Source organism: Atractosteus spatula, chromosome 6 (genome assembly GCF_055471065.1).
Source record: "Atractosteus spatula isolate fAtrSpa1 chromosome 6, fAtrSpa1.hap1, whole genome shotgun sequence".
Lineage (NCBI taxonomy): Eukaryota > Metazoa > Chordata > Actinopteri > Semionotiformes > Lepisosteidae > Atractosteus > Atractosteus spatula.
Genome location: NC_142711.1, coordinates 30,510,175 through 30,533,040, shown reverse-complemented (window position 1 = coordinate 30,533,040; position 22,866 = coordinate 30,510,175). Strand labels below are relative to the sequence as shown.

At 37.5% G+C, this 22,866-nt stretch overlaps 1 protein-coding gene across 1 annotated transcript; it reads right to left on the bottom strand.

Annotated features, from left to right (window-relative positions):
- Positions 1 to 21,110: 21,110 nt before the first annotated feature.
- Positions 21,111 to 22,646, bottom strand: LOC148832747 (5-beta-cholestane-3-alpha,7-alpha-diol 12-alpha-hydroxylase-like). The gene has a single exon (XM_088919234.1). The coding sequence runs from the start codon at positions 22,644 to 22,646 to the stop codon at positions 21,111 to 21,113; it is 1,536 nt and encodes a 511-aa protein (XP_088775360.1).
- Between the last annotated feature and the right edge of the window lie 220 nt (positions 22,647 to 22,866).

Sequence of the window (22,866 nt, the reverse complement as noted above, 5' to 3'; positions counted from 1 at the left end):
TCAAAAAGCACCAGTTTAATTAGTATACCATTCTAAGCAGTTGTCAATAAATGTATGTTTTGTGCACAGAAGGAATTTGATATGTCCAAATTATAAAATTGCTGGATTAACATTTTTAGAAATATATAGCATACTATAGAAAAGACTAACTGACTAACAGTCTTGCTTTGCATATTTAGTAAATTTGCAAGTCAACTGTGGTATGGAGCACTCAACCAAGGTACATTCAAATCATATAGTATCCTTAAGCACTTTAGCAAGTGGTGGATGCTTAGCAAGTCAATGGTTACTTTAAGCAAAAACAGTGTCTGCTTTGAATGACAGGAGCTCCAAGTCTTCTGAGTAAAATAATTTGGCTTATAGGTCCTGAGGACCAGATGCTCTAGCAAACACCATTATATTGTGAAAACAAAGATTTGGGAGGCCCATCCCTGGTCAGTATACATCACTGTTCAAGTATCTCTGATAATAGAATTGGACTTGAGTTATCAAATGTAATTTAATATTTTCTTGTGGCCAGTGGATGTAAGAAAAGAGTTCTTCTTTTTCCAATGCTTTGACTAGGAGGCTCAATTCCATCCCATCCCAGACATGTGCTAACAGTTAGTACACAATACCCATTTCCACTGAACATGTACATATACAAAAATACATCAAATAAACACAAGTGAAAGGACTCAAACAAATTAAAATTCCAACAACAAATCTTCCCTTAATACACTGTATTGCCAAACAGTGAAATTGCCTCCAATGCCTCTTCCAGATATTTCACAAAATGAGTCAATAGGTCAAGTCAATAGGCTGCCAGATCTGGTTAGGAATCCCCCTTAAACCATTGAAAACCATTTATACAGTAAGATGTTAGTAGGTTTCTAACATGGAGAGATAGTGGGAAAAAAGATTAGTCCAGGAAAAAATATTTTAAAATTTTTAATTTTGTTCTTGTTGCAGTCCTGTATTTCAATTAAACACAAATTAAGACAAATACCTTTAGAACTGACTCACTTATCTTTAAAGATTTGGTAAGCTGCAAAATGAATTCTGAAATTTAAATAAGTCAGAAAAATAACAGAAAATGCTTACACATGTCACCATGAGACACTACAAAGACTCAAAATATTTGGCCAGTGTAAACAAGGAATTCACCAGGAGAAAAAAAGGAAAATCTTAGATTAGTTTAGACGATCTTTATGTTTAATGTGTTCACACGGTGGTGCAATGGTTAGCATTGCTGTCTCACAGTGTTTCTCCCCACATTCACATGGTTTCCTCTGGGTGCTGCGGTTTCCTGTCACAGTTCAAAAGCATACTGGTAGGTTAATTGGCTTCTGGGAAAACTGTGTGTGCGATTGTGTCTCTGTATGTCTTGTGACAGACTGGTGTCCTATACAGGATCTATCCTTCCTGGCGCCCTTTGTTTGCCAGGTTAGTTTCCGGCTCCACCTCAACCCTGAATTAGTTTGAGCAGTTAGAAGATAAATGGATAGATATGTGTTAAGTTTCTGGACCTGGGTTATGATGCCTGTCAAATGCATGTTTCCAGTGAGAGCATTTCAGAGTTCCTTAGATAACATCTAGCGAGAGTCTAGCTCCACATGAGTTCCTTCTACTTCTACTGAAAGGAAGACAGAGATGATCCGATGTTTATTTTATATCATGTGTTGCTAAATTCAGTACAGTTCTGTCCACTGTGTTTCATAAAGAACACCAGCTTAATTGTTCGATTGTATACACAGCAGAGTAAAGGTTCTATGAAATTTAAGGGTTACATTACTTTAAGCAGTTGTCAATAAATTCATGTTTTGTGCACATGGGAAATTGGATGATGCAAAAAATACATCCAGATTATAACATTGCTGGAAACTCAACATTTTTAGAAACATACAGTATAGCAGTACTATAAAGAAGACTAATGGACTAGTGGTGCAGTTTTGCACACTTAAGAAATTTGAAAGTCAAGTATGATATGGAGCAGTTCTCCAAGGTACAGTACATTCTAATCACATAGTATCCTTTAGCACATAAGTGGTGAATGCTTAGCAAGTCAATGATTATTTAAAAAAAAAAACAGTGCCTACTTTGAATAGCAGAAGCTGTGAGTCTTTTGAGTAAAATAATTTAGCCTATAGGCAGGCACATTTGGAAGGACCAGCTTCTTTAGCAACAGTCATTATTCTGCTCAGGACCCTTCTTGATCACTATACACCACTTTTCAAGTATTGTATCTTCCAAAATATTGTCATGAAGTGTCTTTAAGAATCTAGATTGGGGACATCTGGCTTGTGCCAACATTGCGAGCTTCACTGCAAGGGGATGTCTGCTGAGATGTTTGGACCCCAAATTCAGTGATGGAAGCAACCGTAAAGTTTACCTTGGTTTACCTTAGTCAGGAGCAGAGCTTAAAACAGAGAGACAGAAATAGAAAAGGAGACAACCAGAGGAGAGAGGAAGAGGAAAAAGTAGGCAAGAGTCAAGAGAAGAGGGAAGGCGAGAGCTCCTTGTTCCAGATCACCCCGAAAAGATCTGATTGGAGCCAAGTATTTAAACCCTGTTAAGAGAGCTTGATATTCTGCAGTTTTTAGAGGACTCTGATTTCCTTTGTAAAGAATCCCTCGGTGAAAAATGGCCTCTCCTGGTTATTGGGTGCATTGTAGAATAGGGAGATAGGTTCCCATTCATTTTGTAGCATCTGGCTGTGCAGAGAGATTTAACTGCTGGTCGTATTTTGATTGATTTACAAGACAGCTTTCTCTTATTTTGACCTTTGTAGACATTATGAATCAAAGACTTGGTAACATCTTGGGTTTTTTTTCTGGGTGGCCTCTGAAGGGCCTTATTAGAAGCCTTACTAGATGGTCTGTACATAGTGTAACGTGTGTATAGTGTATGTTTATGTTTAGAGTGTTGTTTAGAGTGTGTATTATCACTGTTAATATATAGGATATTGTTTAACCCAGTATGCCTGAATTATTGCTCTTTTCACCCAAGCTGTGCCAGAGAACAAAGAGCTCACGTGTGTCAAACTATACCAACTGCTTGTGTATACTCTTGGCAAAATCTTTACATGTTGGGGGATATGATTATTTACATATTGATTACTCTGCTACATCATTTCTAATATTCTCTATTTTCATAATCCCCTATTTGTAATAGTACACTTGGAATTGAATGATTAAATGCAATGTAATGTATTTCTTGTGACTACTGGATGATAGAAAATAGTTTTTCTTTGTCCAAAGTAGTAGGACTAGTAGTCTCAGGTCATTGTGAGGGACATTTCCCTGGTATTTTTTTCCAGAAGGAAGGGAAAATATCCTAATAAAGATATGTAGTATTTAAGGGTCTTCATTGAATTTTCACTGATTCAACTTTGGATTCAAAGTACCTTCAGGACTGCAGCTGTGTTTGTCATAGCATGTGAGTTCTTTTTTAGTGATGCACTGCTTTTGTATATTAGGACCTACTGTATGTGCACCTCTGTATCTCCGTTTTGTCCATGTACTTGGTTGCCTTTGTGCTTCCCTTTCTACTTGAGTGTCTTCATTTGCCTTTGTACTCAGTGGTGGCAGCCATGGTACTCCTCCTTCCTTGCAAGCTTTCAAAGCCCAACAAGTTGTGTTTCTTAATGGAATCTTTTTGGTCAAATCCTTGGTTGCTGGATCTCATTCCATTATAGGTCTCCTCCAGGTGTTACTGTCCAACTTTCTGTGCTCTAAGCTGTTGCTCCGTATTGATAAGATGCACAAGATGGCATAGGTCACTCAACTGTTACAATAGAATATCTCTTGCTTTGCATGACACTCTAGAATCGTCAATAGTGAGTAGGCGTCCCTTTAAAAAGGTCCTGTCACTCTGGCAAGAGGTCTTTTTTCCATCAGTCACAGGACACTAAGGAAGGTTCTCAGTTACTGAAAAAAATTGCTTTTGTCTGGTAGGGACCCGGCAACTAAATAGCCCAGAAAGCATCACCTTGTCCAGCTCAAGTCACTGAACATGCATGGACCTAAAAGTACATAAAATATACTCAAGTGAATGAACCCTTGACAATTTTAAAACTAATTAATTCCCCAAAACAAAACTTCCTTTTGCACATTGCATTGGCAATCAGTGAACCTGCCTCCAACCCCTCTTCCACATGTTTCACAAAATGAAAATAGTCAAAAAGTCAAATAGGCTGGCAAATCTGGTGATGAGTCTGCCTAAAACATTTGGAAAGCATTTATAAGTTATTAGTATGTTTCTAACATGTAGTGATAGTGGAAAAAAAGATGAGTCCAGAGTAAGTCAAAAATTGTTTATTCTATTCGTTCTACTGTCCTGCATTTGAATTCAAGCCAAATTAAGACAAAAACCTAACATTTCTAAAGATTTTGTAACTAAAGATGGCAGCAGAGAAATTAATTCATAAGTTTACAGAAGAAAAAAATAGAAAATGCTTCCATACCTTACCACACAGCACCACAAGGACCCAAAACATATGGCCAATGTAACCAAGAAGAAAAAATTGAAAAACCTTAGAGTAGCTTCATCATCTCCATATTTAAATTCAATTGAGTAAGTATTTTACTTGCAGATAAAAACAAAGAATATCTAGAATAGTAAAGAACTCAATGTGGCATCAGCAAAGGCTTAGTAGCCAGAGACCGCATGCTGTTATTGCATTAAAGGGATATGAAGCCAAATATTACCAAATATTTGTACTTCTGAAATTTACTTTTCAGCATTTTATGATTACACATACAAATATTGCTTAAATATTAAGCAAAAATAACAGTTTTGACTTTGCTTTCCAATTATTTTTTGAGGGGGACTGTACAGTATGAATTATATTACAGTATCTTAAAAATGGTAGCTTTTTATACAATATGTACTATACATATGTTTTCCCATTACATGTACTGTAGGCTTTGGATTGGCTATACCAGGAATATTACTTCCTCTCCTTTGCTTTGGAAGCAAATGATACTTTTTTTTACTAACCTTTAAAATCACTTTTTTATGTTTTTTCTGCTGAACGAAGCATATTCCTTGCTCATCATCTTCTCTTATTGTATGCCCTTGACCTGCTTCCTTTTTACTTCAGAGATAGGCATGTCCTCTGGCCTTCACCCCTGATAAAGCTTCTTTGTAGTCAGAATCTCCTTTGTCAAGATTAAAGGTTCAACTGGTGTCAAATAACCATAAATCAAAGTGCAACAAACTCAGTTAAGTTTTTGTCATTCATTTAAAGGTGTGTCAGAAACTGTAACGTTTGTGTTCACTGAAGTACTAAATTTGAAATTTGGCCCACATTAAAGTAGTGTACTCTCAGAGTCTTTATGTTTCAGAGTCTTAATCTATATACAAGTTGACTTTATTCTACTCATAGTATTTTATTCTATTTTATTCTGTTCTATTGTTCTGTCCTACTTACGGTGTTCCACGTTTTCCTGTCTCATCCATTTGTCCTGCCTAATATGGGACATCACCTCGATTCACTTTGACTTCTCCAACTGTTGGACTTATCTGAGTATTGCCATTCTTTCCTCTGTGTCACCTTATACATCTGAATGAGAACTAATCTCCTGTTCCAAGGGCAGCTACACATTTTCCACAGCCTCCCTCACTTTTTCAAGGGGTTTGTTTTCCATATTTCTCTCTCTTTATAAGATGTTTTTCACAGTAAGTTCACTCCACGTATCCCTGAGACACAAAACACATTATAAGCCCTAATCTTTTTTGTAGTGTGGACAAGGATAGAAAAATAGAAAATCCACTCTAATCAAAATAGAAGTGTTTAGAGAGCTGAAAATGAGACATGCATTTGCTGTCTTTACTAACTGCTGTCATGGGTATTATAACCTTGATTTATAAATCATTTCATTCACTTTGAACTTTGATCACCAATGAAAGGCTCAGCAATTTTTTTTCAACATTTATAACATCGTTACAGGAAAAAGGGATTCTGGTGGTATATATTTATTATGAATAAATGCTAAACAAAAAGTTTCTTTTTAACCTATTATTGGGCTTTAAGTACGATTTGCTCTAGGCGAGTAAATTCTCAAGCCCTATCCACCCCAGCACTACTCGTGCAGGTTTTCAATGAAAATGGTACTTGAATATGTATTTATAATGTGCAGATTACAAAAACTTTCAGACATGTCTGTCATCATTTACTGTATATGAAAAGTTAAGTGCCAAGTGTGAGATAAGTGTATACATCATTAATTACATAAAGAACTGTAGATTTTCAAATTATACCTTATCAGACACACTGGATTAATAGATGTCTCTGAATTTTCCCTGAGAGTGTGTACAGTATGGGGACTTAAATGCTATCTGGATTGTAGTACTAATTTTCAACCTAAGCTTTTAGGACAGGTTTCAGGTAGCTGTGAACTTTTCCCAAGAACATGTTTTGGATACCGGATGGATCTGTGGATAACTTATGTCTGTTATAGACTGGAGTTCTGTAGATCCAGCCAAGGTATGCAAAACATTGCTCTTAAATTTAAATTTAATATATTGAGTATAAACTCAATGCAAAACTGTGTGAGGCAGAACTGCAGACGTATCCTATTTAAGTGCTAAATTTACAGTGTGTCCTTTCTCTGTTGAGGAAAACAATTAAACAAACTTAAGTTGGATAAATGTTTTGGTGGACACAACATATCCAAAGTATAATCATGTTCCTAGCTGGACTTTTCTATCTTTTTAAGATGTAAAGCAAAATTCTAGAATACCTTTTGAATTCATGCTGAAATTACACACAACCTGTAGGTAGCGCCTGTAACCCTGTGCAAAAAAATATTTTTATTTGTCTTATTGGAAAAAAAAACAATCATGCCAAAAATACAGAGAGGTGCAAGGTCATGAGGCTAAGTATGATCGTGCAATAGTTAAACAAAAAGTGGATAAACTGCTCACTTTAGTTTTCAGAAAATGAAAAGGTATTAATCCACAAATACAGTACATTAATCTGAAATTGTTCATAAAAATAGTCATTTGTTTTATCATTTTGAAAAACTGAGAGAAATGTTATGGTACCTGCACAATATATATTCTAGGTATATAGCGGTACCTAGCGGTTTTGGCTTTAGCTTCAGCCAGGGGTACTTGCCAATATTCCTTCGTAAGATCTTGCATAGTGATATATCTAGTTTTACCTAATCGCTTGATTAGCTCATCTATATGGGGCATAGGGTACGCGTCAAACAGCGAGATATCATTTAACCTTTTGAAATTATTACAGAACCTAATAGTTCCGTCCGGCTTGGCTATCAGTACTATGGGACTAGCCCACGTGCTATGGGATTCTTCTTATTCCCAGTCTTAACATTTTTTCTACCTCTTCCTTAATTAATTTCCTTTTGGCCTCAGGAATTCGATAGGGGGTCAGTCTTACCCTTTTCACTGGTTCCGCGATAATCGTATGTTGGATGAGGTGAGTTCGACAAGGTCTTCGGGAAAAAACATCTTTGTGTTGTGATAGGAACTCTTTTAATTCCTGCTTCTGTGATGGCGCCAAGTCCACCATGGCAACAGCACCAGTTTCTTCTTCCAAAGGGTCAGGGGAGAAGTGGGTGAACAGAACGTCTGCACCATGCCATCTCTTTAATAAATTCACATGGATTTGATGCTGTCGTCATTTGTCAGGTTGCTTAACTTTACAGTTGACCAGACCCACCTTTTCCACCACCTCATAAGGCCCCTGCCAGTAGGCCAGGAATTTACATTCCAGGGTCGGGACTAATAGCAATACTTTGTCCCCAGGCTGAAATTCTCATGCAATAGCTCCCCTATTATAAATCTGCCTTTGTTGCGCCTGGGCCTTCTCCAGATTTTCCTTCACAATGGGAACAACGTTTATTCTTTCCATCATTTGTTCCACATGTTCAATGACAGTCTGTAATGGTCTGTAAGGTTGATGCTCCCAAGACTCTTTGACCAGATCTAACAAGCCTTGGGGTCTCCGAGCATATAATAACTCAAATTGAGAAAACCCAGTCGAGGCCTACGGTACTTCTCGAACAGCAAACATTAGATAAGGGAGCAATTGATCCCAATTTTTGCCATCCTTTTGCATGGCATTCCTCAGCATGCTTTTCATGGTCTTATTAAAGCGCTCAACTAGTCCGTCTGTTTGTGGGTGATATACCGAGGTTCTGATTTGCTGAATACCCATAGCTTACTTAGGTCTTGCATGAGTTTTGACATAAAGGGAGTTCCTTGGGCGGTTAAGATCTCATTAGGAATTCCCACTCTAGAGAAAATTTGCACTAACTCTCTAGCTATGTTTTTGGCTGTAGCCGCTCTCAGAGGAATGGCTTTTGGGTACCTCGTGGCATAGTTCCCTATTAGCAGTATATACTGATGTCCATTTGTGGTTTTAATCAGGGGTCCCACTAAGTCCATCCCAATCAGCTCAAATTGAGTTTCTATAATGGTAAGGGGAATCAAAGGATTCTTATAATTAGGTTGCGGGGCAGTTTTTTGACACTCTGAGCATTCCCAACAATACCTCTCAATGGCCTTGTATATTCCCGGCCAGAAAAATCGAGAGAGCAGTCTCTCGGCTGTTTTCTTCACCCCCAGGTGTCCTCCCAGGAGGTGGCTATGGGCCAAGTTGAGGAGTTTTGCTTGGTAGGCTCAGGGAATAAGGAGTTGCTCCGCTTCTTCTTGATCCCTCTTCTGTACCTGATAGAGGAGATTGTTTTTCACCATGAAATAAGGGTAACTCAGGGCACTGTTATCATTACAGAACTTTCCCTCAATTTTTCTCACATGTCCCCATGCATTTCTCAAATTTCCATCTTCCAACTGGGCCATCCCAAACTTCCCTCGATGTTCTGGTAGCTCCCGGTCTGGTAAATCCATATTTAAGAATTAATCTCCAAGTTTGGAGCCTTCTTCCTGTTGGTATGCCTCTCCAGAGGAATCTGTGTTGTCATCCGAGTCTCCAGGACATGGGAGTGGACTTTGCCTAGCAGACTGGACAGTATTCCAAAGTTGGAGAAAGTGGGGACAGTCTTGTCCCAACACCACAGGGTAAGGCAATTGTTCAACCACCCCTACAGTCGAACTATATATTCCTATTTCTGTAGAAATGGGAATTTTTGTGGACAGATATACTTTAGTTTCCCCATGAATGCAAGTAATAGGGATCGTTTCCGCTTGCCTGATCTCGGTGTCTTCAGGTAGTGCTGTAGAGGTCACCAGGGTCACCGTACTTCCAGAGTCTAACAAGGCCTCAACATATTTTTCCCCCATCTTGATTTTAGTAATGTGGGGTTCCTCACAGAAGGGGACGCTCGCCGTGAGGTAGTTACACTTTGCTTCCTCTCTGGTGTCCACTTGCATAGGTTCCCACAAGTTGGGACAATGGCTGGCTAAATGTCCCTCTTCATGACAGCTAAGATAAGATAAGACTTTATAGATCCCGAAGGGAAATTGATGTGTTATAGCAGTCAAGCCCAAGACAAGCAAAAAAACAGACATCAGAATAGACGAAACATTAGAATACGTAAAGTAATACAAAATAAATATAAAATACAGTAAATAAATAAAAATAAATACATAGCTGTGTGCAAAATATGATCATAGTCACTTTAAAAACAATAAAATATGTGCAAAATGTGCATAGGTATATACAGATTAAGTGTCCAAAAAGTACAATGGAGCAACATGCTGTCCATATATGAGCAAATGAAGGGCTAACAGTCCTAGCCTAGGGCAGCGTTATACACCCTGACAGCCGCCAGGAGGAAAGACCTGCGGAAACGTAGTCTTGAACACCGTAGCTGGAGCAGTCTGTTGCTAAAAGTGCTCCGCTGCCCAATAACAGTCCCATAAAGCAGATGAGAGGCGTTTTTCATGATGGCTGTGAGCTTGGTCAACATTCCCCTCTCAGCCACCACCTCCAGAGGGTCAAGTCTCAGCCCCAACACAGAGCCAGCTTTCTTGATAAGTTTATTGAGCCTATTTGCATCTCTTGTCATGATGCTGCTGCCCCAGCACACAACAGCGTAGAAGATGACCGCTGCCACCACTGATTCATAAAAAATGTGTAGCAGTTTTCCACACACACCAAAGGACCTGACCTAATCTCGCCAAGATCACCTTTTTTAGAGTTTCATAGTTCTCAGCATCCTCTTCTATTAAATCATAATAGGCTTTTTGGGCTTCCCCAATTAAATAAGGTGCCATTCTCCCCACCCATTGCTCTCTGGGCCATGCATTCCTGGCAGCTGTTCTTTCAGACATTATTAAATATGCTTCTACATCATCTAGCTCCGTCATCTTTTGAAGCCCAATTTCTTCTTTCTTACTGGGATGTTTCCCCTGTTACTGAGGACCGTCTAATTTCCTCTCCTAAACTTTGCAATTCCTCTCTCACCAAATTCTGTTCCTCCATAATTCGTTGATTAGTCTCTATTTGAATTTTATTAGCCTCCTGCTGTGCCTGTATAGCTTCTTGTTGTCCTTTTAAAGCCTGGAACTGGTTGAGGGTGGCTTGGGATAATTGTTGTATCAGTTGTTCCATATTTCTTAGCGAGAGCTTACACACAAACCGAGAGAAAAAAAAATCAATTTTTTATTTTCACAATTCTCAATCCCGATCAGCAGCTACCTGCATCCTCCTCCAATTGTGGTGTCTCCGGGGGAAAAGTTTATGTAACTGAGACAAAAGTACTCACACCACACTTCTCTTCTTTAATTTCTGTGGAGTTTTTCTCCGTTTCTCTAGTCCATTCATCTTCCAAGCCAGTCCACAAGCCATTCTCTCAATCCTTATTCAATCCGAGTTCCAAAATCCAAAGTACCACAAATCCGCGTCGTGTCCAAATCACCAACCGTAAATCATAATCCTTTATCTCTTCCGTTAATCCATTATTCTTCAAACAGCACAAACACTAACCTGATTCCTCTATTTCCTCCAAAATGCATTCACCTACTGGCTTCCGCACTAGTTTACTGTTTCCAGGGCATTTATATTTTGTTTCCTGACGAGACTCACCTGTGTCTCATTGTTTTTCAGACTAAGCCTTTTCCATCTGCGGGTCAGCTGGTTTCTTTTGGCGGCCATCTTGCTCAGGTATCTCTCTCTTTCCTAGTGTTCATCCCGCATCAGCAGGGTCCGCTTGTCGGCACACCAGTCTCCATTTGGTGGTTTGAACCAAATCTTTGAGCTGACGTTCCATCTTGCTCAGGTATAAGTCGAGTATATTGAGCAGATAGTTCCTGAAATACCTGTCCTGGTTGAATCTTCCCTTGGTCATCTTAAAAATGATATGCAAATGCAAGGAAATAATATCCTTCTTAAGAAAGCAAACATAAAAGGACAAACTATACACATGTACCACAAACATTGCGGTCCTAGTGTGTTTTAAAAAAGGGAAGCTTAGAATTTACTTCTCAACACAACAGTATCTTTGGAAAAATTGTGTGAAGGATAGAGGATCCAAGGTCAAGAATCTTGAGGTCATTTAAAACTCATTATTGTAAAAGTGTATTTTTTTTATTAGTGTCTTCTTGTTTGTATGAATTTTTGGGTATATACCATATAAACATTTTTTAAAATTGCAAAATGTTCAGAACTACTTGGATCATTGCTCATAGTAAAATACTGCACATGAATAATTGTTTCACCTTCCATGCACTGGCTCTATGTAAATTTCAGAAAAAAATCTGTCTTCTGATTATACCAGTAGTGAATTGTTCTCTACCACTGTACCTGTAACAAGCACAGCCAGCACAAATTGTCCCTAATTATTCAATCTGCTTTCCACACCCTTTCCTTCACTATTCAAACCCTCTGCTCACTCCAAACCGACGCTCGGTATTAGGAATCTTTCAGCCTCCTGAGCTCTCGGTACTTACAACTTTCAGCACCTTGCTCTCTTGGACCTCGCCTATTGAACTCCTATCCAACTGGTACTTTTCGACCATTCTTTCGTCTCGTCCTTCCCGGATTGTTAGCTTAGAATTCCTGTCTGGACTCAACCACACCTGGACTGATCGACTACTCTCCTGCCTCGCCCTTCTTGGACTCATTCACCTCGAACTGCATCAGAGACCTGCACAGGTTTGTAAAACTCATCTTAACAGTACCAACATGTCATTTATTCTTTGGACTCGGTAGCTGTTGAGTCACAAAAATGATCCTCCAAACCTTTATTGCTGTAAAGCTGTGTAATTAGAAAGCATTTTTGTGAGGATGTATCATAAGGGTCGGATTTTGGTGTTCGTAGGCCCTAGGCACTTTCATTCTGAAATGTGCAAAAAGAGGGGTAAAGGCCAAATGAATTACGTAAATTGAAATGATGTACTGTAAACTAGTGTAATAACCGGAGGATTTGCATAGAATGAATCTCACACATCCCTGATATGCCTACAACAACATATTTATTTACCTCCACACTTTGACAGACAGACATTGAAACTCCTCATAGAAACATGCACGCACACGCTCACGCATGCACGCACGCGCACGCACACGCACACGCACACACACACACGGGGTGAGGACTAAAGAGGAGTACTTCAGTTTAAGGTGTGTTACAAGGACAACCCTCAGTTTAAGGTGGGTTACAAGGACAAAGCATTATTTGGTTGGCATGGTTGTACAATGGTAAGCATTGCTGCCTTGCAGTGCTGAAGCCCTGGGTTCAGTTCCAAATTGGGGCCAATCTTTAGAAGTAGCCAATTAACTTACCAGTATGCCCTTTGATTGTTGAAGGAAACTCATGCAAACATGGGAACAAAATACAAACTCCAAGCAGACAGCATCCCAGAAACTGAAGCCATGCTAACCATTGTGACACTATGAAGCAGTTCTTATTCTTATTATGTCCTACATACAGTCCTACAGCCTAGAGAATATTTGGATTTTTATAAGGGTATTTTGTGCTTGGAACACCTTGTTTTGCCAGGTTTTTCAAGACTTGATTATGCCAGAACAATGCTTGTTTTGTGTACTACCATGTAGTTGAAATGAAATAATCCAGTGAGATCACCTTCTACCTTTACATACTATACCTTTTCAGAGCAATTATTATGAGATGAGTATTTCACAACATGCCTTGAAGAATTTTATCAGTATTTACATTAGTGATTGGGCAATAAACAGGGAGAGCTGTTTTCCTTTGGCCAGTCTACAACTGAAAGTAAAGGGGACGGGGGTAAATTTAGAGTTGGGTCTACTAATTAAAGTCTTCAAGTTTAGAAAAAAGTTCTCTCAATTTCAGTTCTAAAAACATGTAATTTGTTTAACCTCAAAAGATCACCCAAACTGTTTTTTTCAGTCAGTTTTGATATTTGATTAATTATTAGCCAATATCATTACCAGTGAGCAAATAAGTTTAAAATTTCATGTTGAATCATCTTAGGTTATTGAAAGTTAAGCAAACATTGTTCAAGATGTCATTTGAGGTTATTTAGCACGAATAGGTTCAAAACGGAAAAAAATGCTTTAAAATCCATATATCCTTTCAAATTTCAAATCTTATTAAAGAAACCAGTCAAAACTTAATAGTATCAAATTAATTTAATTTTAACTCATATAATTTCTCCTTAATCTGAGGATGAAACTATGATGAGTTCACATATATACAGTAAATGTGAAAGTAATCCCTCACTAGGCTTGCAAGTCTATTGCTCTGTCTGTACAAAATACTCCATGGAGGGGTAAAAGAGTGATTCTCTCTTTTTTATTGCCAAAGGGGTGCCAAAGGGCTCTGTGATAATTGGAAATTAGTTATTACTTTTAAACTAAAATATTTTAATGAGATTGTAACTTGATTTAATGCACTGTATTACTGTAAGGCATTCAAAAATCATGGCAGGATCCAGTGGTTTTGTTAACCACTAGCTAACCTATGTTATAATAATTACAATCCCAAAGGAATTTGATTCCATTATACATAATAGACTGAGATGAATTAATTTGCTCTTTTGGTCTGATTGCATCTGCAGTAATCCGGGGAGGAACTGTATGCTTGCATGCAATTTATGCTCTGTAAAACTATGAGGATGTGATCTTCTGTTGAATTCCTGGTCTTACTAGTTTACAAAGTTTTTGTTTGTTGTTTATATCTGTGAAAAAAATGCCTATGGTTTTTGCACCTCTGAAGAAAAATAAATCTTATGACACCTTTTATTCTTGTGTTAGAGATTATTTTTTCTTTGGTTGGAAGCTGTGCAATTAAGTTTAGTATATTTAATGACTCCAGGGTCAAGAACTGAGAATTTAGGATTATATTTTATGTTTTAAGGATTCACATCATATTTTTATTTATTTCGTCTTGCTGTTGTTTAAAGCCAGGAAATTAGAAAATAGCTCATTTTCTACTGGTAATTAATGGACAAAGTCATCATATGAAGCTGCAGCATCATCTGGTGGTGAAGATTTATTGAAGGGTGGTATATTGGTGACAGTTGTTAGCATTGCTACTTTATAGTGCTGGAGCCCTGGGTTCCATTCCCAGGCAGCTATCTGCATGTTCTCCCTGTGTTTGAGTGGGTTTCCTCCAGATGTTCCAGTTGCCTCTGGAGTATGTGTGTGTGCTGCCCTGCGATGAACTAGCATTCCATACAAAATGTCAGCACCTTGCACGTGTTGCTTACCAAGATAAGTTGTGGCTCCCCTGTGAAACTGTATTGTATAAAATGGTTCGAAAATGGGTGGGTGCCAATTTATTATTAGAAGTCTTAGGCCCAGAGTCCTATCTGTTCCTCATGGGGTGTGAATGAGACCTGGAACCGAGTGACAAAAAGAAAACAAAAGAGTAATGGATGAAAAGGCAGTGTACCACTACGCTTGGTGTATTATATATTAATGTATTAATATGCTTATACCAACTACATAATTGTGTTATTTTTTCAGTTTTATTACAGACGTCTCATAGTGCCTTTTGAAGATAGTGGCTGGCTATTAGATATTTAAGTTACATTTCACTGTAGACCAGTCTTTTCAGCCACGCATACAGTAGAGCCTTAAGAACCTTCAGGTGCTTAGTCTTTCTCGCAATCCAAAGGTGAGAAAGGTCTCAGCCATAGAAAAAGGGAATTGATGTGAAATTTATTTCTTTATGTAAAATTTGGCATTATGAATAGTTTTTGACGGAAGAATTTCCTTTGCAAAGAAATTTTAATTTTCTTTATGCAAATAATGGCATTATGAATAGTTTTTGAGGAAAGAATTATCTGTGCAAACTGATAGATATGCGTACTGTATATCACTTCTTAAAATGTAAAACAAAAATGTAAGGTAGAGTAATTGGGCTCAGTAAGCATGCTTGAGACTGATACACAAACACAGGAAACAGAAATGGGAAACAGAAATGGCAAAAGGTAAGTTTAAAGGCACATCACATGATGAAAAGTAACATACAGTAAGTAAGATACAGTAGCATCACCCAAGATGTCTGGTTAATGTGTGGAGGACTGAGGCTCAGAAAAGACACAAATTAAATCCAGGCCAATGGCACTGACCATGTTAAATCAATTATTAAACCGCAATGCAGAATGCAGGATGGAAATAATAAGCTTGGGACTGAAACTATTTTTGAAACCCCTGATCTAAGGGCCACATTTTCCATCTAAAACTTTTAGTTGCTTGTGTGCCTGTTTTGAAATATTATTATTTGGCTGTTCACATGGTTAGATTTGGGGACATTTTATTAGTCATTCCCACTTGATGTCAATTAATTAAAGCCTTTTGGGCTCCAGGATCTTTGATTCTCTATTCCAAAGAACAGGTCTTTCTCCCTTCAACTGGGACCAATCTTCAATTTTTACAAACACATTGGATGTTGTGGAGAAATTAAATTAATTTAGTGACCTCACAATAACCATAACTTCAACCTTACATAAACTTCCATATATATTCTTCTTACTATTGGATTTTCACCCTTTTCACAGCCTATCCTTTTGGCAGTATCATTGACTAAAATGACCTTGACACATTTTGGGACATGAGGAAGACTGCTCACTCCTTGGGTTTTTCTGTAATATGCAAGTCAGATTCCATTGAGGTCTTCATGCTCATGGGGGTCTTGGTGCACTGTTTTACCCAGTGGCTGAACTATTAAACTACAGTAAGTATGGTCTAGCATCCTCTCTGTATAACTTCTTCTCTCAACTGAAACCAGTCCCATTCAAAATAGCTTTATATGGGATAGAGACACTATACAAACTGGATGGTAATTCTGACTGACATTCAATGCTTTCTGATATGACTGAAGTGGCTAAGGCCCCAATTGCTCTTATCAGTATGATTTAAAGTTCTTGTTAATCATTAGGTATCTATTTTACAAAGCCGATTGAGCCTTGGATTTCAAATTGCCTGCCTTGGTTGTGAAAGTTAGTAGGGGTTGGTGTTCGACAGGAAGTAATGCTACTCTTTTACCATGCTGTAATCGAGAGCATTACAGTGTGGTTTGGTAATCTATCAGTTCATTTAAAATCGCAATTACCTGCCTCATCCAGACAGGATGAAGGTCATGGGAGTGAAACAGCATCCCTCCCTGCAGACAATCTTTGAAAAATCCATGTTTTAGGGTTCCCAAATGTAAGTCAAACAGCTACAAACATTCCTTTGTTCCACTATACATTAAAGCTGTCAACGCAAATGTCAAGGATAAACACAATTTTGACTCTTACAACCCACTTGAGTGCAATATGTTTTGTGATGTGTTATAAATGTAGGATTTTGTTATGTGTTATACTGTACATGTACAATAGAGTGATGTTGAATGTTTTTCTTATTTTATGTAATCGAGTAATGTGCAATGATTTTCTTTTCTTTTTTTTGTTTGCATTCTATTTAAATGTACAGGAGCGTTGTGTGCCCATTAAAATTTTCCCTCAAGGGAAAATAAAATCTTATCTTACATTGTATTACTATTTTGACAGTTGCATTTTGCTGGAGCAGAAACTGTGACAGTGTCCAAACTTGCTTAACCTTTGTGATGAACTTCCCCTGTTGGGTTGACTGTGACGAAAAAAAGACACCACAAGGGGCAAACATAACAACCAGAGACTTTTGTTTTTTAAATAACTCCTAAATTGAAGTTGTGCAATTGAACTGAACAGAGGATGTTCACATGGGTGTAGTGATATGAGAGTTTTTAATTTGCTAAAATAGAAATTGGAAAAGTAAATTGTGAGTGCACTTTGACAACTGTTAAGAATCGGACACAATAATTTACAGCCTCACACATGGATTCTAAATTCACCATACACAATTTATTGATACAACACCAAAACATGCACAGCAAACATGCATAAAGAATATATTTGTGAATCGATCATCTGTGATAAAAATGGTTGATCATTCACTCTAGGATTACAAAGAAAAAATTTAATAATGTTAAGAGTTAAAATATATAAAATGTATTGAGTCTCATATAGTTGATCATATTCATATTCTCAAAGACAAGTAAATATGCATTTACTATCATGAACTAAACTTTATCAAATGTGTTTAGAATAATAGTTTAACTCTCAAGAATACAATGTGAAAATATTCATATTGTATTGTATTGAAGTAGGGCCTATATCTGTACTGCACATCGCTTAAATTATATTGCATTTAATGACAGTGAAATAATTCCAATCATTCAGACTGATTATGAAGTTTTGCCAACTATATTTAGAAACTATTTCCGTCTCTGGCAATAGATCCTATGTTTGCATACCTCTAAGTTTTATACAAGTATTGTGCCTAACACAACTATTTCAAAGAAAAGGACATCATTAAGGAACTCACTTTTAGTCATTCCTTTAATTCACCTGAAACCCAAACTTCCCCCTTTTTACAAGAATTGACATTTTCAATCTGCTGATTGGGGGTCCTATAATACAGGGGATTGGCCACCTGAGCTAGTCACTTTTCTAATGATTTCCTTTTAAATTAAGGGACCCAGTCAAACCCAGAGAAAAAAAAATTGAATGGATCTTTAATACTTAGCTCATCAAGAGTTTTTTTTTTAAATCATACTGTAATTTGATTTAGAAAAACTTGAGCAAGCTTGATTTAATTTACCTTTCGAGTGCTACAGATTTAAAGATTTTAATTTTACTAGAAGGAATTACTGAAATGTGGGGAATGTTTTTTCATATATTTTTTTAATCATGAAACAATTTTACTTGCTGTTTTTATTGTTATTTAAATCAGTAGTGGTATTTTGCTTGGTGTTTAAGAAGGGCAGCTACAGCTCATGATATCACTTTCACAATAAGCATGTTTGCCTATTGATATGTTGTTAACTAAATTAATGACTTTCTTTCATTCAGCCATTCATTTTCTTACCACTGTACCCAATGCAGGGAGGTGGGGGAACTTATGCTGGCAAGAAACAGGTGCAAGGCAGGATACACCCTAGACAGTAGGTCAGTTCATGGCATGACACACATACACAAACACATACCAATGCCAGTTTTCCCAGAAGCCAATTAACCTGCCAGTATGTCTTTAGGTGGGTAGCTGTGTCAGCATGTGTAGGCTGCAAAGGAACAAGTAATGGGTTTATTCCATGCTGAAAAGAGAGAGAAGAAAGAAAACAGAATGTTTCGGCTGTGTAGCCTTCTTCGGGTGTAAGAAAGATACTGTAGGGCAGTAAGAAAAGATAATATAGCATGGGAAAACAAAAGCCAGGAGAGAGGAGCAGGGGAGAGGCAGAGTGGCCAATCAAGCGGTGCGAGGTCGAGAGAGGTGAGGAGAGGTGTGAAACGAAACCTACAAATGAATAGAGAGAATTAGAAGAAAACAAGTCTGTCGTTGAGAGAAGAGGGAAGGGGTGAACCAAATTTCAGGATAATTTTAGTTTCTGATGTCTTTCTGCTATAGGAGTTAAGGAACCTTACTTTGAGAATGCAAAGAATGCACATGCTCCAATGAACGCCGAAATGTTGAGTTTTCTTTCTTCTCTTTTCAGCATGGAATAAACCTTTTACTTGTTACAGTATGTCTTTAGATTGTGAGAGAAGACAGCAGCACCTGCAAGAAGTCCATGCAAACATAACAGGAAATGAACCCAGGCCTCTAGCACTGTGAGGCTAACCACCACACCACCCCAAACTATCTTCTTATTTCATAAAATGTTCTTATTTCTTATTTGAAGTTCCAGGAATAATTTCTTGATCAACACTCAGGTTTCTGATAATTTCACTATAACGTCAAAATAAATTGGGTAGAAATCTTTGAAAAAGTAATATGATGTTAAGAGTTCCAGGTTGAAAACCTTAGTTAAAACTAGAATGACAGATTGTTGGAAGATAATGACAGAAAACTGATAAAGTCTTCTTTTTACAAAAATTTATACATTTTCATATAAATCACTATTTATGATGTTTGTACTTTTCTTAAAAGTGCAGTGCTATGGTTTTTGATGTTTGTTGTTTTTAATTGTAGTTTTAGGTTATACTGTAGTTTTAATATATTAATAGTTGCAAATACATTGGACAGTTTTGTTACAGTGTGTCTGTATCTGCTCTTGGAAGCCCAGAGTTCTTTATGTTTTGAGTTCTGGACATCCCTCTTATTGTTCTAAACTTTGAATAGAGATTCATAGGGAATAAGGATTGCAGTCTGTGTTGATAACTTCTTTGTTAATGATGTACTTTGATTGTTGTCATTTAATTCTTAGGTGTAATCATCAAGATCACTTCAGGGCTGAGATCCTAAAGACCCATCACATTATTTTCAAATCCTTTATCTTATTCATCATATTTGTATTACTGATAAATATTTTACCATATATGTGCTTAATATGCAGAGTACTCAAAAGATTATCGCAAATTTCAGAACAGTCTTGCATAATACAACGTGAAAATAGGTTGTTCAGTAAGAACTTACTGTAAACAAATGTAAATAGCAGTATAGTATATAGATTAATTTATGTCCATAAAGAATTCAGATAACTAAACATCATAACCATTTCAAAATAGATGATAGGGCTACCAAAATTTCAAAGTTTGCAGTGTAAATGGCAATGTTGAGTCACTTTTAAGTGATGTTAATAATCCAGACAGATTCCAGAATTACAGTGCATTTATTTAGATAGCACAAACTCCTTGTTTCTTTTTAATAATATCAGATACAAGATACAGATTCCACAACCAAGGAAATCCCATATAATAAAGTTATTGTTGAGAATAGCTGAAACTCTTTAATCAGCAATGTTATGTTTTACTAACAGCTTGAAAAATACCCTTTCTGCCCGTTGAGATACAAAAGTTGATTAAAATAAAAATAAATTAAAAATGGAAAATAGGGTAATATCATTTCTTTAGAAACCCTAATGTATTTTAAATAAATTACAACTATAGAAGATATGTAAAGAACAATTCCTCCTGCATTATGGGGAAACAGTGTAGGCCAATACATGCAAAAAATAAACAGGATGCATGTATGGTGATGTCACCACAGAAACCTGGAAGACATTTATGGGATTGAATGAGCACTTTGAAGCTGATGAGAACCAGATGTTTCATAGTTTCTTCAATGTGGGATTCTAGAAAATGTGTGAGGACAGTGTAGAGTACTGCCATTTTACCCTTGAGAAAAGTGGCGTGTTCAAATTACACAACTAAATGTCTTGCCGAATTAATAGATATTCCACAGCTTTCCATTGTAAAAGATAATTTTTCTCTTTTAAATAAAGACTAAATATCTTTCACTACTTTGTTTTGAGACCATTTGTGTTCATTAAGAAGCTAAAATGGTGAGTTATTTTATTATATGTGCTGGAGAAGAACATTTTTTTTGTTACTTTCTAGTATGTGTTTATTTTAAGTAAATTAACTTTATTTTTTTATTTAATGCACAACTTATAAATGGTGTAATTTGGAAAGTGAGCTCTGTAAAGTTATATAATTCAATTGATTAGAACTTTTTAAAAACTCAAAGCATTGAATATCATAAGAATAGATGAATACTACTTAATTTCAACTATGCTTATAATGTGTATATACTGTATATAGACACTTAATATTTAAGAAGGAGATTTAGGCACTGGATTTTTAGTTTTAACAGATTTCAATGTTATTCATAAGAATTATTGTGAATGAGGATAAACAGGAATAAAGTACTCACATAATACTCACAAAGTCATCCTGAACTTGATTCAAAATCTTAACCTGTATTTAAACTGAACATCCCTGGTTGGATGCATGGTTCCAAACCCCCAGCGTGTGGTATTGATGGAGGGGATTTCTTCATCTGGGTTCTTGAGCTCAACATCAAAGTATGCTAACATTAAAAAGACAAACTGCTTGAGCTCATTTGTTGCAAAGAAACGGCCTGGACACATTGACGCCCCAGCACCCCAGGGCATATTATAATATTTCACCTTCTTACCATTTTTATAAAAGTCTGTCTTTTTGGTCCCTTCTGGTGTGAGAAATCGATCATATTTAAAGGTCTGTGGGTCAGGGTGAATAGAAGGGTCCATCTGAATAGCAGCATGTGGAAACAGTGCAACTCTGTCCCCTTCTCGGATGTTGTATTCTCTACCGTCGGCCAGCTTGAGGGCCATATCCTGCCGAACACCTCTGGCAAGGATATTAGCAGCTTTGAGTCGGAGGGTCTCCTCCACTGCACTGTCCAACACAGGGGTCTTCAGAAGCATGTCTCTTGTGAGATTGATAAGCGGCCCTCCACGTTTTACTTCTTGTCCTGTTTCCTTCAGGACCTCTTCCACTTCCTTTCGGATTGCCTTCATTGCCTCACGATGCTTCATGAGGAACAGAAGCAGCCAGAAAGCAGAAGGGCCGGTGTTGCCTTGAGAAGCCCAGAGCAGCAAAAACATGTATCTGTCCTGCATGGACTCTTTCATTCCATTTGCAGCTCTCTCTTGCTGCTGTACCGAAATCCAGCCACTAATATTTTCCTTTTGATTCACATTCTGTACAGACAAAATGCTACTGAACAACCGTTTTAGTCTTTCTGCTTCCATTTTCTCTTTCGGTGGCAACACTCCATAGGCCAACCTAGGGAACAGTTTGTCAAATTTTCTGAACTCATAAAACAGTTCATCAGATTGAATGCGGTCTTTCTCCTTTGCTTTTTCCAAGCTGCCTGCAGACTTCACTGTTTCATTCCCAAAAAGGGAAAGGTAACCAGCCCTGAACACAATGTTGTAGCTAAAGTTAAAAAGTGCATCTTCTTTCCACTCATTCTCATCTTTTTCTGTACCCACACTGTGTAGCATCAGGTTCTGAAGGTTGCTCGTCATGGCCTGGGTCATGACTACCAAACCGTCCCCCATCAGATACTTGTTGCTAGAAGCTTGTAGAAGTTTGTGGTCTTCGTCTATGGGATGGTAACCAAAGATCCTTATCACCATTTGCTGTGAAAACTTGGTAAAATCCAGCTTTGTTCGTGCCTCCTTTACCACTGATCCAAAAGACAGTGGATCCATTAGGAAATGGAAATAGAAGCCGGATATCTGCACTGTGAACATATCTCCATGCTTTTCCTTCATTTTCTGAAGGAACTTAACTGTGTCCCTGCGGAAGTCTAGGACATGACCAAACCAAGGTATGAGACCTCGGTCTAGCGGGGGTTCTCCAGGGCGTCTTCTGCGAAATGCGCCCAGGAGATAAAGTCCACCGAGAATAGAAACCAGCAATGAAAGAAGAACCGAGAGTAAAAAGCTCATTTTGCCAGACTGTGTCACAGAACTGCAATGAGTAAAAGCACCACTTGCTCTGAATATAAAATGAAATTCATGCTCCTCCTCCTAATTAATATATCCTGAGGCAGAGATCATTGCATAAACAAATTTTATTGAAGTTCCTGATAATATCACTAACACTGGAAATTATCTTACATCCCATCCAAAGGTTTTTTGAAAACATTGCCTTTTAGTTGTTAAGTTT

Excerpts from the sequence above, each read along its gene's own strand:
- LOC148832747 (XM_088919234.1), bottom strand. The coding sequence starts at position 22,646 with ATGAGCTTTTTACTCTCGGTTCTTCTTTCATTGCTGGTTTCTATTCTC.